Source organism: Eurosta solidaginis, chromosome X, assembly GCF_040869045.1.
Source record: "Eurosta solidaginis isolate ZX-2024a chromosome X, ASM4086904v1, whole genome shotgun sequence".
Lineage (NCBI taxonomy): Eukaryota > Metazoa > Arthropoda > Insecta > Diptera > Tephritidae > Eurosta > Eurosta solidaginis.
In genome coordinates this window covers 139,758,963-139,774,888 of record NC_090324.1, presented here as the reverse complement: position 1 = coordinate 139,774,888, position 15,926 = coordinate 139,758,963, and the positions used below count along the sequence as shown (strand labels likewise).

Genomic DNA, 15,926 nt, shown 5'->3' with positions numbered 1-15,926 from the left:
TATGGAGGGTTACTCCCTTAAGTGTAAAATGCACAGAAAATGTAGAGTTTTTCAAATTATTGTGAAAAACTTTTTAATTTCAATTTCTGTACCCAAGTTCACTATATTTGTGTAACATAAGAATCTGGAGGCCAATTACTTAACTATGAAAAACTGAAAAATGTACACTTATTGAAAACTCATTTGCACACACAATTTACACTTTGAATTTAGTTGTGTTTTTATGCACAAAATTTTGAAACTAAAAACAAAATTTTCATTTGTCAGAAAAAATAAAGAAAAAACGGCCTAATGTCAAAAAACCCTATCGAAATACAAACTTGCTTGTTTGTTTTTAATGAACTACGTTGTATTCTTTCTTGTATTTCGTTAGTTTTTTTTAATATAGTTCACACACTTACACCAGTACTGAAACCTTAATGGCTGCCGCGACAAAAAATATAAGAGAAAATACAAGAAAAATACATAGAAAATAAAGTAGTGTCATATCGGAGTTTGATTTGTTTACACTTACACTACCATTTTATTTGCAGGAGACTTTCACAGCTACAAAAATTAAGGCGGATTTACACAGATGCTTTGGTTGTGTTGCATTCATTAATTCATCTGTCGGGCGAAGTATCGAAAAATTTACATAAATGCTTTGGTTGCGTGCCTACGCTTTGACAACGCCATACGAAAAACAACGAAACGCCATACGTTATCTTTGCTTTGAAGCGACCAAAGCGTTTATATAATTTTGCCCTTATGCATTTGTGTAAACAGCCTTAGAAGTGGAATTTTTCCATGTTACACGAGTGGCGCTTTATATTTTGACTCTAATTTAAACAAATTTTGCTTTCCGTATGTTTCCGCATTGTTGCAGGCTACAAATCTTCTAGTATTCTTATTTCCGCGGAAATATATGCAACTATTTCATTTGTAAATACTACAAAGTTTTATTAAACTATCAGACACAACTCAGCTTGAGTTACTCTTACGTACCAAAAATGTAACTCTAGTCCTGAGATTTTTATCAGGTGAGCGAGGCTGTTTGTAGTTTTGATGTTTATCGCTTAGTTGACACAATTGTATAGGTACACTATGAACGCGGTGGTGAGTATACTTGTACTTGTAAATTTTGTTACCTTTTTATTAAATTAATTTCGCTTTTTATTTTCCAGGAAATACAAACAATCAAGGCGATTCAAGCGATTGCAAGCCTTTTACATTGAAATATTTTGATAAATACACAATCTCTTCACATTCGTAAATTGTGAAGCTAACACAATTCACACGAAATATAATCTTTCATGATGCAACGCCTTGCTATTATCGGAAGCACCGGCATGACCGGTCAATGTGTGGTTGATTATGCTTTGGAAAAAGATGGTCGTGAATCGACATTACCCGATGGTTTTGAGGACAAAGTTGATTTGATCAGAGGCGGTACATTCAATATTGAAGATTGCAAAAAGGGGGATCAGGAATGCGGATGGAGTATGAGATAAAATATCATCGAAAGGAAAAACATGTGCGAAAACAATGTGCCATCGTCCATTGGCACAAATCTTAATATATAAAAAACACGTGTCACTGTGTTTGAGGTAGAGCATACGCCGCCGATTTTGGTAATTTTTCGCACGCCGCCGCCGAATGTCAAAAATATCGGCGCGGCGGCGGCGGCGTCCGGCGCGTTACTATATTTTCTATTCGTTTAAGACTGTTTAGGCCATTTATTGTTCATGTCGAAAATTGGTCGGATATGGTCGAAAGTGGTATCAACGGATGCGCAGCACTGCCAGTTATAAGAAACTAAGGCTAAATTTATGATCGAGCGTAATCACATCGCGCGATGCGACGAGAAACGCTCCATCGCTTGTTACATTCTCGCTAGCGTTATCGCTGGCGATTGAGTGTTTATAGTAGAGCGAAATCGCAAGCGATGGAATGCTCAACAATATAACTCAACATTTTTTATTCACGTTGTGGCAGTGTAGAGAAAGAAACATGTGTACATTAACTCGTAAAATTTTATTATTAGAAAATAGCTATTTGTTACAAAAAAAATATTTAAAAATTATACATAAGACAAAAAAAATATCAAGTGCATCCAATCGCGATTGTGGTAATCTGCATGACGCAAATTCCACAAACACTGCTTGTCACATACCTTTTCAATAAAAACATCCATATTGTTTCGCAAATTTCGCTCAACTGAATCAAAATATTTTGGTTGCAAATTTTCGTCGCTTTTAATCGCTCAATTCGCTTTACGCTAAATCGCTTTGTCATAAACATCTCCATATGCACTAATATAATTTATCGCTAACAGCGATTCTCGTCGCATCGCGCGATGCGATTACGCTCGATCCTAAACTTAGCCTAATTGCGAAATTTAACTCTTTCTAACAATTCACCAAATTATTAAAATAAAACACTAAAATAAAAGTTATATAATAAATTTATATCCTCACTTTGTATATTTTTTTCAAAAAATTAATAATGAACAATGAATTCCAATAAAATGACCCACGGCGAACATGTTTTCAAATTGTCCTCAAGTTGTTAAAAAAAGCAAATACCAAAAAAAGGTGCCGATTTTTTAAAAAATTCATATTGCGATTGGTTGTAAGAATAAGCCAAATCAGTGATGCAAAATCTTTTAGTTGCTAGGGGCATAAACACTCCTTTGAAATGATTCTTACCTCATACTTAAATTGAGGATATATGTACGCATGAGAAGGGTTTGAAAAATCACTTGGGCTTACATTCAAATATCTGTTGTTTATTTGCGAAACTATACAATAGCGCCTGAAATGTTAGTTCTGATTTACACACTTCATCCTTCAACACCCAAGTCTCCCGCTTTGACATTTCCTAAAGTTGGCGGCCCTATCCAAAACTAGTCCCTTGGAGTGAATCACATTGATTATAGCCTATCAGCCAAGTTTAAATATCACCTACAGGTTACGGCTCCTTTTACAAATGTGAATACGTGGGCACATATATTTACCAGGTGAGGCTTTGTCCATCGCAAGAACATTAAAAGTGGTGAAGCAAAAGCTTTCCCAAGACAGTCGAACTAATGACCGTGTGTGCTACTACCCTAACGTAGTGGAGAGTCGAACTAGTCTGAAAACTGAAGCTACGCGGTCATCCATAATGAGCTCTTATATCATAAGGCCGGAAAACAGCAGTTAACATATTTCAACTTAAAATCGACCGACTTTCATTCTAAAATATCGTGTTGATTTAACGAAGACTATTGAAATCAATGTTGTGAACACAAACGTCTGAAAACTTTGGTCTACATATTAAAAATTTTATCCAAGGTCCTTGTAAAATTTTAATTATGTGGATGCGCCGAGGATTATATGGTTTTCACCCATTACGCAATGACATCCACTTAGACTGCTTATGATTTCGAGGACGGCATCCTTGGCCGAATAGTCACTCCCTGACGTTTGAAGGTGTTTCTATGGTGTAGCTCGGCAGCCTAGCGCGACAAAAGCACCCGTTGGAAAGTCTTCGGAGATACACCCACAGCTTCACGGAAAGTGATGTCGACTAAGGTACGAGCTCGAAGTCGCAGTCCTATAGCTTCTGTGCTGGCATATGGTGTGAGGGTCAGGAGGCGTGGTAGCGACTGGAGTCGGGATTGCTTCTGTTCTCACATCGGGAATTGTAGCTCTTAAAAGCAGCCGAAAAATTGGAGGCGCCCCGTGCCACGAGAGGCATGAGTATTAATAGACCATTAATAGCAAGCGTAGGTCGTCTTTGTGCGTGACCGCCAAGGAGCCACAAATGATTTAAAGGAATTGTGTTTGCGACGATTATTAGGAGTTATTCCTTGAAACTACGCTTTGCACGATATATACAGACTAAAGTGTGACTATTTTATGTATCTCTATTTCTTTTCAGCAGACGCAGCAGTACCAATTCCAAAGACCGGGGTTAGGTTCGCAGCCTATCTGGGGTATGCGAACGAGAGACAATCCCTCCGCAAGGAGCTACTCCTGAAAAATTTGCAACGGTCTGCGAGATCTTGAGGCAAAACTCCGGATCTTTCCGAAATGGCCAACACGTTGATTTCCTTAAATACATACAAACAAAACCTTTCCTAAATATTATTTTTTTAAATAGAAAAATCATTCTTTTTTAAAGTAAGAACACCGGCGTACGCCGGCGCGCCGTCCACACCGCCGCCGCCGGTATATAATAGTGCCTACGCCACCGCCGCCGATAAAATGATCGGCGTAAACCTCTAGTTTGAGGCCAATGGACTCCTAAACTACTGAACTGATTTTGAATTTGTTTTGCACCCCGTGTGTAGTTTGATCCAACTTGAAATATAGGTTCGGTGACTGGGTGACAATGGTCTCGAGATATAGGCCAAAACGTGGACCCGGGTACCCGTAGTATTTGTTTACAGAATATGGATATAAAATGAAAGCTGTTGATGAGTGCTTTAGTAGAGGGTAATTTTCATACCCCTGGGTGACGAGGGTTTCGAGATATAGGCCAAAACGTGGACCTGGGTACCTCTAGAATGAGTGTATAGAATATGGATATTAAATGAAAGCTTTTGATGAGTGCTTTAGTGGAGGGTAATTTTCATACCCCTGGGTGGCTAGGGTCTCGAGCTATAGGCCAAAACGTGGACCCGGGTATCCCTAGAATTTGTTTATAAAATATTGATATCAAATGAAAGCTGTTGATGAGCGCTTTAGTAGAGGGTAATTTTCATACCCCTGGGTGACTAGGGTCTCGAGATATAGGCCAAAACGTTGACCCGGGTACCCCTACGGTGTGTTTATAGAGTATGGATATCAAATGAAAGCTGTGGATGAGTGCTTTAGCAGACGGTAATTTTCATACCCCTGGGTGACTAGGGTCTCGAGATATAGGCCAAAACGTGGACCCGGGTACCCCTAGAGTGTGTTTATAGAATATGGATATCAAATGAAAGCTGTGGATGAGTGATTAAGCAGAGGGCAATTTTCATACCCCTGGGTGACTAGGGTCTGAGATATAGGCCAAAACGTGGGCTAGTGAATGCCTAGACAGTGTTTATACAATATGGATATCAAATGTAAGCTGTTGATGAGTGCTTTAGTACAGAGTAATATATTTTCCAGAGGCGATCTGGGACTGGGATTAGGACTAGGGCTGGGACTGAGAATCGGAGTGGGACTGGGACTGGAATAAAATACATACCACCCTCTGGGACAGGCAATAATGGATGCAGAAGAATGAGAAGAAATTGAGAGAAGAGAGAAGCAGATTGAGAAAGAGATAGAATGATACGAAGATGGAGATAGATGAAGTGAAAAAGACGGAGGGAGGAGTGAATAAAAGGATTAGGAAAAAGTGAAGAGGGGGGAGGGCAGAGTCAAACGGAAAAAGCTTATAAAAATGTATGCAGATAGGCCAAATTTAGGGCAGGACAACGTCTGCCGGGTCTTCTAGTTATCTATAAAAGCGCACAAAATAAGTCCGCGTTTGTTAACAATGGAAACTTGCCTTAAAGAACTCCGGTTTGATGAATGAGCAATGGACCTGTTTTTTTGGCTGGTAAGGTGTAAGATGTTTTGTTATTATAAATGTGTATACCAATTAAGACAAAATGTGAAACCATTACTGTGCATACCGTAGTCCGAATGTTTTTGAAATTAATAGGTAATCCACAATCCTTCCTTTGATTTTATTCTATCAATAAATAGTCGCCTTGTCGAGATTGTCTTAATTTGGAAAATTCGAAATACACGTGAATCAATTTACCTTAAGACTATATGTAGGTACATTTTAGGTAAACGCAATAAACTGGGGGGTACAACCGACTTGTCCGCCGGTACAACAAATCTAATTAAAGCGATGAAGGAAGGCAAAATATGTAAGATTTCTTAATTGTAATAAGGAAAGTGCTTGCAAAACTTCATGTTAAGTTTCCCAATTGATAAATTTTAGAAATTTCGTTAAAGCCTTACGATGTGAATACAAATAAAATTAAAATTTCAATAATAGATCTTGTTCTTCGCTGCTGAATACACATATTGGATAGCGATAAACAATTGTATGCAATTAAATGCCCATAATAGCAGTAGGCTTTGCATCTTGATATACGTGAGCGTCCGGATCGCGCCAGGCGATGATGTTTTCGTTCGACAATATTCTCCTGTAATATCCGAATCTGTTACAGTGACCAATTTTTTTTAGACCGCATTTTGTAACTTGTATCTCCTTTAGGCTCGAAATAAACAATCGAATAATTATAATCTTGGAACGTTGCAGTTGGGAACTCAATCACTAGTTGGACATACGTTTTCCACGCTCATGTATGACTTCGATTTTGCGGAATGTCGATCGATCCAACCAATCCAATTTATGCATTTGAACATTTCGAAACTTCTTGGCAAGTTTTCTTAAACATTGCATTTGTGATTTAGATGACTCTATTCCTTTGCCAGGCGGTTTGGATGGATAACTACTATTTCCATCAACATCTTAACCAAACACGTTGATGTACCACCTATAAGAGTTGTTTTACCAGGCCCAGCACTGTCAAGTATGGTTAGCGCTAACATAGCAAGCCGGAAAATTGTAAAGGTAATGTAACCCATTCATTCCAACTCCAACGTTTGGTAAAGGCTTCTTGTGATGTAGTAACTGTATGGTCGGGTTTTTTTGAAAGCTTGCCAGCGTACTTGAAAAGCAGGACATTCTTCAGAGTAGAGCCCAGAAGAAGAGCTGTAAATATAACGAAAATGATCGTCGGCAGTTGATCCATGCTTGGTTATTATAATGAGGCATATGTCTTCCCTTGAGATTGCGTTTTTTTTTTTGTTTTACCGCTTTATTTCCAGTAGAAGAATGGTAATTGGCGTTTCATCACACAGCACAGCATACACCAATTACGGTAGTCATTTCACGAGTCGGCAATTTTGTGGGCTTTACATCCAGTGCAAATAAGCACATCCTTTTGTAGCCATTGTACTGTGTATAAAAGTGAAATGACTACCCACCATTCTCATCGACACAATATATAGTGAGTTGGCCACTGCGTGTACCCAAGATAATATTGTTCCCATAAGCTGCAATTGATTCTATTTGGGCACCCTGCTTAAGATTATATGTACAGTATAAGCTTCGTGCATTATGTACAAAATTTTTTTGTTTTGCTAGAATTTGTGGTATGCAAAATAAGTGCATTTGCGATTAACAGATAGGTGCAATCTTGTGGTGGTACTGCACACGTTCATACTTGAATGTCAATTTTGTAAAATAACGGCTAAATTAAATGTGAGCTCCAAAATTGCAATTAAGCCCTTTTACTTATATAAAACTCTAAAGGGGGACAAAACAGGAGCGTTTATAAGTACATACAAAGTAAATACTCTAACCTATTTAGAAAAAACGATAACATTAGTTTATCATGGAAAAATTCCTAAAGAGTGAAGGGTGTAAAATAAGTTGTTCTGCTTCCGGTAAAATTCAAATTCGACAGATAGAAGGTTTTGCAATTGGTCCATAGATGGTTTTACAAAGGCATCGACGATATGCCTTTATAATTATACCACTAGAGGATTGTGAAATTTGTGTCCTTTCAGAACCAGTTAAAATCGATAGGTTTGAGTTGTAAAACGAAGTTAATGGTTGGGTGGTAGGGTTTTTTTACTGGCTCTAGTTGTTTTTGTATTGACTCTTCAATTATTTCTTCGCTTTGGACCAAATCGCAGCTACATCCTTATACGTGGAATGTTGGCGATGCCTCAACGCCATTCGAATCTGAACTCTTGGCAAACAAATGCAATAGGTGATCGTAGTATCGGCACATTTTTCAAATTTTTGTTTTGTGATGAAAACGGGCCCCGCCGTGCGTCCATGGCATGGCTGGTAGAGGTAGAATTAATATCAATTTGAAAACGATCAAAACAGAATGAATCTTTCCTTGGTATACAGCTTAAGCTTTCCTTTGTGACGCATACAAGTTAAAAATAAGTGTGTGTTCCATCCAAGAACGATGATTAGCATCTCCGATATCATATTCTTTTATTACTAGTGTAATACGCTCTGGTAGCTCTACCTCAAGGAAGTCGGGGTAACAACAATACACCGCACCCGATAAAAAAAATAAATAAATGTAAGGCGCGATAACCTCCGAAGAGATCTAAAGCCGAGCTTCTCTTCCAACTTGCGTCGTGCTCCTCTTGATTTTCCCTACAAATTGGCCGGACGGGACCTACATGTTTTATGCGGACTCCGAACGGCATCTGCAAGGCAGATGAGTTTTCACTGAGAGCTTTTCATGGCAGAAATACACTCGGAGCGCTTGCCAGTCACTGCCGAGGGGCGACCCCGCTTAGAAAAATTTTCTTCTAATTGAAAACCCTTGTTTCTAAAATTTTGATGTTGCTTTGCCCGGGAGTTGAACCCAGGGCATACGGTGTGATATGCGGAGCACACTACCATCACACCACGGTGGCCGCCACCGCACCCGATACCCCCCAAGAAAACCCAACCGAACGAGCAAACAGGACCATTAAGCGAATCATAGCGCAGATTACCAACGCAAAACACAAGCGATGGGACGACCTTCTTCCTGAAATAGAGCTAGCGATAAATACTAGTGTCAACGCCTCTACAGGCTATAACCCAGCTCTCCTCGTGCAAGGACGGGAGCCACGACTGCCAGGAGCCCTGTTCGATGAAGTCAACGTTGGGACAGATGCAACTCACACCTCGGCCGAGGATAAGTCCCACAGATTGCAGGAAGCCTTTATATTAGTGAGGCGGAATATGGAGAGAGCGGCGGTAGATCAAGCACGTCATTATAACCTACGGCAGAGAAAATGGACCCCCGTAGTCGACGAATTAACTCTTGCCAAGGAGCATCACTTGTCCAAGGCAACGGAAGGATTTGCAGCGAAATTGGCACCCAAATATGATGGCCCTTACCAAATCCTGGGGTACGTCTCCCCAGTAATTGTCAAATTAAGGAAAATCGATAGCGGGAAGGAGAAGACGGCAAGCATCGCCGATCTGAAGGCATACCATCGGAAGCCGGCGAAACCACGATATCAGGAAATAATAAAAATAATCAAAATTAAATAAAGCCGAGAAAAAAACATGCTCAGAGTGTAGTATCGCGTGGAATTAACCCGATTTCAAACACGCTTAACATTACAAACGCTCGTTCATTGACCCAGGTAACTACCATAAGTTCATTCGCTTTCACTAAGTCACCTAATGCATATAATAATTCACTGATAAAGCATTTTTTACTATTGAGTCATGCACCTCTTGTATGTAATTATTAATGTAATAATGTATATATGTATAGGTTAAGAACTTTTGTATAAAATAGAAAGTATTCACGAATAAAGGGAATTCTGATGTCTTCGCTGAGCATAAGCGCTACTGAACTTATACTTTTGTTTAACTTTCCTATCACCACACTACATGGCGATCCTGCCAGTCTAGATCAGAATTAGCAAAAGTGCTAAAGATCTAGCTGGTCAGAGGAACCTATCGGAAAGCAGGATTTAACTCACCACATCCTGCCAGTCTAGATTAAAATCTGCAAAACTGCAAAAAATAATCAAACTGAACGGAGATCCTGCCAGTTTAACAAGTTTCTTTTAAAGTATAAAAATAAGAGCCACAAACCGGCTAGAGGATATTCCACGGATAATGGTATAACCCACAAATAATTTAAACAAACGCAAAGTATTGCAAGCTAGAGATTGATGGATTAACCTAGACAAACAAGGCGACCAAATCCTTTTTCAACAGCAGCAATAACAATAAATGGCAGCACATTACTTTAGCAACATAATGGATGGTATATAATATGAAATTTGCGATGCATAAGGAAGTGGAATATTGATGGAAAATTATGACTAGCGGCAGACGTTTAGAAAACATTACCAGCCATCAACATAAACATATTATATAACCTTTTACATGGCCAGACATTACCAGACATGAAGGAAAACTGGCAGCATGTTGGACACAATTAATATAAGTATATTTTAATCTTTAGAAATAACTTGAGCGGCCCTGTGACGCTTAACCATTGGCAAAAATTCTATTTTTGCCTAGAATTTTTTTTTTTATAAATATGGTAGGATTAACAAATTTCTTTTCACAAAAAGTTTGAAAATGACACAAACTAAACTGAAAAGTAGAAAAAGAGAAGCATAAAATCTAATTTTAGACAACACTCTGTAAAATAAATTCAAAATTAAATTAATTTCAATTACAATAAAACTAGAAATGTCAAAAATATTTAATTTAAAAATAATTTTTTTGTAAATTAAAATGCCTTATTGAAAAATTTTTAATGCGATCATTGAAAATGTAATAACATATTTTGAATTGAAAAAAATATATATATGAAAATGCGAAAAAAAAATTTTAACAAATTTTTCCATTAAGAACAAACATTTTCTTAGACCTTAATAATATTAACTAAACATACAAGTAAAATTGGACAAAAGAAAATAAAATTAATTTGAAAAAATAAAATTAGAATTTTTTTTAAGGAAAAATTTTAAATATTTAAATTAGATATGAAAAAAAAATTAAAAGGAAAACAAAAATTACAATTTTAAAAATAAATTGTTAAAATACCTATTATCTAAATAAGGTAAATTTATTAAAAATTAATGAAGGACAAGAGTAAAATTTAAATGTTTGAATAAACATTAAAGCTTAAACTAGCAAACTTTTTTTTACCCAAAAAATCAGCAAAAAATAGTTATATTCCCTTGAATTTCCTCTCTCAAATCGAAATGTCCTGGAGGACAAAGATAGCACACAGCAGCAACAAGACATGTCGCGCTCGTTTTCATCTTAGGATAGAAAAATGGTAGCGTAGGAAATACAAGAAACCTGATTGTAGATGATAAAATTGACTTAGGACAATTACTTATCAGGCTGTACACACGTTGTACAAATGCCGCCAATACAGGACTTGGTATTTATAAGGAAAACACAGTTGTCCTGAGGGACAAATTGGTGGAAAATGATTGATTATTTACTCGAGTAGGCAAATTTAAAATAATAATTGATAGATCTCTAAGATCAAATAAATGCATTACCAAAGAGGTTGTGCATGTGGCAAATCCCGGAATAAAAATAAAAATAATTCTTCATAAAAGTCATGACGATTCTGTCTTGGTGGCCGCCGCAGAAATCGCATGACAAATAAGATCAAAGAAATTGCTGGAATATATGAAAATATCGAAAACATAAAAAGAACACTTATAAGATATGAAAAATTTTTGCATCCACTGTACCTTCCGTTTACCGGTTAGTTAAACTACTATGCTCTTCCATCAATCACAAGCCCAAAATAATTTTTTTGAGTAACAGGCTTCTTACTTTATGTGTCCAAACAATGGAAGTCGTTGTTATTACAAAAATAAATCACCTTTAGTTATTAGAAATAAATATAAATATTTAGGCACCTGGGTCTCATTAAGAAAACCTCACAATTCAAGAGGTCATAAGAGTACAGACCCCAGCGGGTCAGGGGATCAGAATATACTCGCGGTAGGTATGCCTGTCGTAAGAGGCGACTGAAATACCAGATTCAAAAGACTGTGTAGCGCAACCCTTCAGGTTGCCAGCGCAATATATAGCTTCTCCAAACCCAATTGTCAACCTCACCTATCCGCGGCGAATCCTGTTTCACTAAGAGACGAGGCTCTGGCGACCCCAAGCTCTTCATGGAACTTGGGGGTGGAGAGGGAGGTAATGGCCTGAAGGTTTAATGTGGCCACATAAATCGTTCCCGAGATGGTCGGGCTAGCACCTTAATGGTGCAGTGTTACCGGAGCGTACCGGATCTGTATCCGGCAAAGCACCATCACATCGATAACACTCCCCAAAGCCTTCGGGGAGCAACCTTATCGCTACAACAACAACAACAACAACAGTACAGAAAAGAAAAAAAAATAATATACTTTACTTTAACCACCAATAGAGACAAGTGTGAGCTACTTTAACTCCGGTAGAATAAAATAGGAAATACCAATAAAAAAAAATATTTTTACCTCAACCCCAGTAGAATAGAAATAGTAAGCTACACATATAATAGGCTTAAAACAGCATAGAACATTCGCTAGTAACCAAAAACCAAGAAAATCACACTATAAATATTCCAATTTACTCAGTTATTTAATAATAATTTGTATCTAAGCAATTGAAAACAATATTTTTTTTTCTCAGCTTCATATTTGTATATAAATATTAGAAAATAATTTCTAGAAGACAAGCGGATTTTAAGTGGGTGCACACATTTAAAATCCGACTGTGTAATAAGTCAAATAAGTAAAATAAGTAAAATAAGTAAATAAGTAAAATACCACTTAATACAAAACATTATTCATAATCACAAGCACATAACCATACAAATGTACATATATATATGATACTTCAAAAAAAAGCAAAAACAAAAGAACAATAGAACAAAAATTTGTCACACATAATCGTAAGCACTCAACACAAAAAAAAAAACAAAAATTTTGCACAATGAAAAAAATTTAAGCAAAATTAATCATTATAGTAAATACACAAAAAAAAATAGAAAAAATCAGTTTATTATATAAAAGCGAGAATGAGCATAACGGGCACTGCACGCAGAGCAAATGCAAACGAATAAAAGCAAAAAGAAAACATACATACACACAATATCAAATTACCACAATGACATAAACTAAATTCAAAAAAAAATTTTATTTGGTAACACCAAGCAAGTTGACTGGGACATTCAACGAAAAATGAAACAACACGGCACACTTATCTCAGTGACATTGGAGTGACCGTCTATAATTAGATAAGCATAAAATTATATACGCTCACTTAAAAGGCCGATGGTGTAGTATCGCATGGAATTCACCCCATTTCAAACACGCTTAACATTACAAACGCTCGTTCATTGACCCAGGTAACTACCATAAGTTCATTCGCTTTCACTAAGTCACCTAATGCACTAATGCGTCATACCCAAATTGCTCAAGTAGGAATCATATTGACAATATGTAGGTCAATATAATAATTCGCTGATAAAGCAGTTTTTACTATTGAGTCATGCACCTCTTGTATGTAATTATTAATGTAAGAATTTATATATGTATAGGTTAAGAACTTTTGTATAAAATAGAAAGTACTCACGAATAAAGGGAATTCTGATGTCTGCGCTGAGCATAAGCGCTACTGAACTTATACTTTTGTTTAACTTTACTATCACCACACTACAAGAGGACACCAGACCGGTACCAGTCATTCGATCGCAAACCACCGAGGTGATAACATGGCAAGTGCAAAGAATATATGTATAAACAAAATACAAACCAATTCTAAACCGGAGTCATCATGAGCAACATGGAAAATTTCAACGACAAGTTCGCCAAAGTACGGGAAGTGTTTATCAACATGGCCGAAGGGAAGTGCAACCCCCGGGTAAGCTGGTTTTGACCGCTCTACAACGCTTTAGCCAACGCTCGCTCTCTCGTAAGCAAACGTCCTCCACAGCATCGTGATCTCGCGCTCAACCAAACGTCAACCGTGGCAGAAGTACGTCGGCATCCGCAGTAGCAGTGAATTGAAGTGAAACGCCACAACGTGACTGTACCGAGGCTAACGGAATTCACCCAACGGGACGCGAAGTTGTGATTGTTACCCGAGCAGCAATTGAAGGGCATCTGAAAGGCGTATCGGTTTTGACCATCGCAAGACAGTTCCCTTGATAGGAGAAAGCCGTGGGCTGAGGATTGTGGGTAAGCTTGTTTTGACCGCTCTACAACGCCTTAGACCACGCTCGCTCCCTGCTAAGCGAAGGCCCACAGCGTCACGAGCCCGCGCACCACCGCCGTAAGCATAGGCAGGAACAGTAGAGACACGCAAGCAGACGAGGTTGGCCACAACAGAGAGACCCTAACATACGACGTTGGCCACAGCCGGGATACTCAAACATACGACGTTGGCCACAGCAGAGTCACGCTACCATACGACGCTGGCCGCAGCAGATATACGCAAGCATACGACGCTGGCCGCAGCAGCGCTACGCAAACTTACGACGTGGGCCACAGCAGAGTCACGCTAACATACGACGTTCGTCGCAGCAGAATTACACCAGCATACGACGTTGGCTACAACAGAGTCACGCAAGCATACGACGTTGGCCACAGCAGAGTCACGCAAGCATACGATGTTGGCCGCAGCAGAATTATACGAGCGTACGACGTTCACCACAGCAGAATGACGCTAACATACGAAATCGGCCGCAGCAGAGAAACGCAGATATACGACGCCAACCATACCAGAGCTACACTCACGCAGACGCACTGACATAAGCCGCAGCAGAGACAGGGCAGTCGCTAACCGTAAGTGAAACACGCCGACGCAAGGCGTCACTGAGATACATTTACACACACCCAGGCAACGACCAGCAAGGCGTCCTAACGGAACGCTCCTAACGGGACACGAGGACCGTTAGCCCACCACTAATCACAGAGCAAGCATAAAACGAATTGAAGTATATATACACATCTTTCTTTTATTATAATTTATATTATAGTTATAGTATATAGAGTTAAAGCAATGAAGGGAATTTTATACGAAAACGATTTTCAAGGTGCCCCGAAATACAAATTTATTGTAAGCAAACCTTGGACACGGCGAGTATACCCCAGCACTTATTGAAGAAGCACCGGGGCAAGGAAAAGCTACGTTACAATTGGCGCTCGGGGGATCCGTCCAACGTCAGAAGGAATATTCCTGACTAGAAACCTAACCGGAAAATGGCCGACCAAATTGATACCACGTGGTTAGACAAAATTTCAAAGGAACAGCTGATATCCATCACACAGGAATTGGGTATTGAGCAGACAGTTACCACCCGAGAAAGCCGAAAGCGCATAGCGGCACTGGCTTCGAAAGCAAATGTTGACTTGGAATTACACGCAAAATTTTTATCCCTAGAAGCCGCTTATAAGGAAACTACAGACACGAGTGAGGTAAATGGGGCCAAGAAACCGATTCCGTCTAACCATGAACATCGCCGATAAACAATGAGAGCAAACCCAGTTCGCGTTTCTTCCCAAGAATACAGCACCCACACAACAGTACTTATCATCAGGAATAGCGATACCACCCAACGGTACATCTGAGGCACCTCCCAGGAACACAGCACCCCACAACAATACTTATCATCAGGAATAGCGGTACCATCCAACGGTACATCTCAGGCACCGACCGTTATGTCCGCACCCATCATCGACCAGCTAAGAAAGTTGTCAGTGAAATATGAAGGTGGACGGGACCCTCTAGCTTTCGTCGAACGACTGGAAGAACTAGCCGAAGTCTACACGCTCAACGTAGACTTGCTCACAAAAACGATGTCCGAATTACTAGGTGGCACCGTCCTTCAATGGTATCGCAATAACAACGTATACTGGAGCAACTGGACAACCTTCAAGCGCGACTTTTTAAACTTTTTCCTACCAGCCAAATACTTCGAGCGTCTCGAGGACGAAATACGGCAACGAAGGCAGCACGACCGCGAAAGATATAAGGACTGTGTACTAGCGATACAGACCTTAATGATACGAGCCGTGTACAGCAACGAGCAGCGCCTGGAAAGAATCTTCCGCAATAGCCACCCCTATTATTTACTCTATGTTCGCCGAAAGGATTTCAAAACTCTAGGAGAACTCTTCCTCGCCGAGGAATACGAGGGCATCCACGAAGGTTACCCACGGACATCAGATGGATCACTTCGCGAAGTAGCGAGGCACGTCGTCGGTGACAAAACTACAGTTTCATCACCGCAGACGGAACAATCACCCCACCATCAGCCACCGAACGTACAGCGACACACACCACCAGAAACTCGCGTTACCGATCCAAACAGAGTATGTAGGAGGTGTGGCCAAGAA

At 39.2% G+C, this 15,926-nt stretch overlaps 2 protein-coding genes across 11 annotated transcripts in view; both read left to right on the top strand.

Annotated features, from left to right (window-relative positions):
- The window catches only part of LOC137235484 (calcium-dependent secretion activator-like), a 2,443,847-nt gene that overhangs the window by 1,489,386 nt on the left and 938,535 nt on the right, over positions 1 to 15,926 (top strand). The window lies entirely within an intron of this gene.
- LOC137234691 (uncharacterized) lies at positions 1,296 to 5,889 on the top strand. Its single transcript, XM_067758172.1, has 2 exons — positions 1,296 to 1,409; positions 5,662 to 5,889. The coding sequence occupies exons 1-2, from the start codon at positions 1,296 to 1,298 to the stop codon at positions 5,887 to 5,889; spliced, it is 342 nt and encodes a 113-aa protein (XP_067614273.1).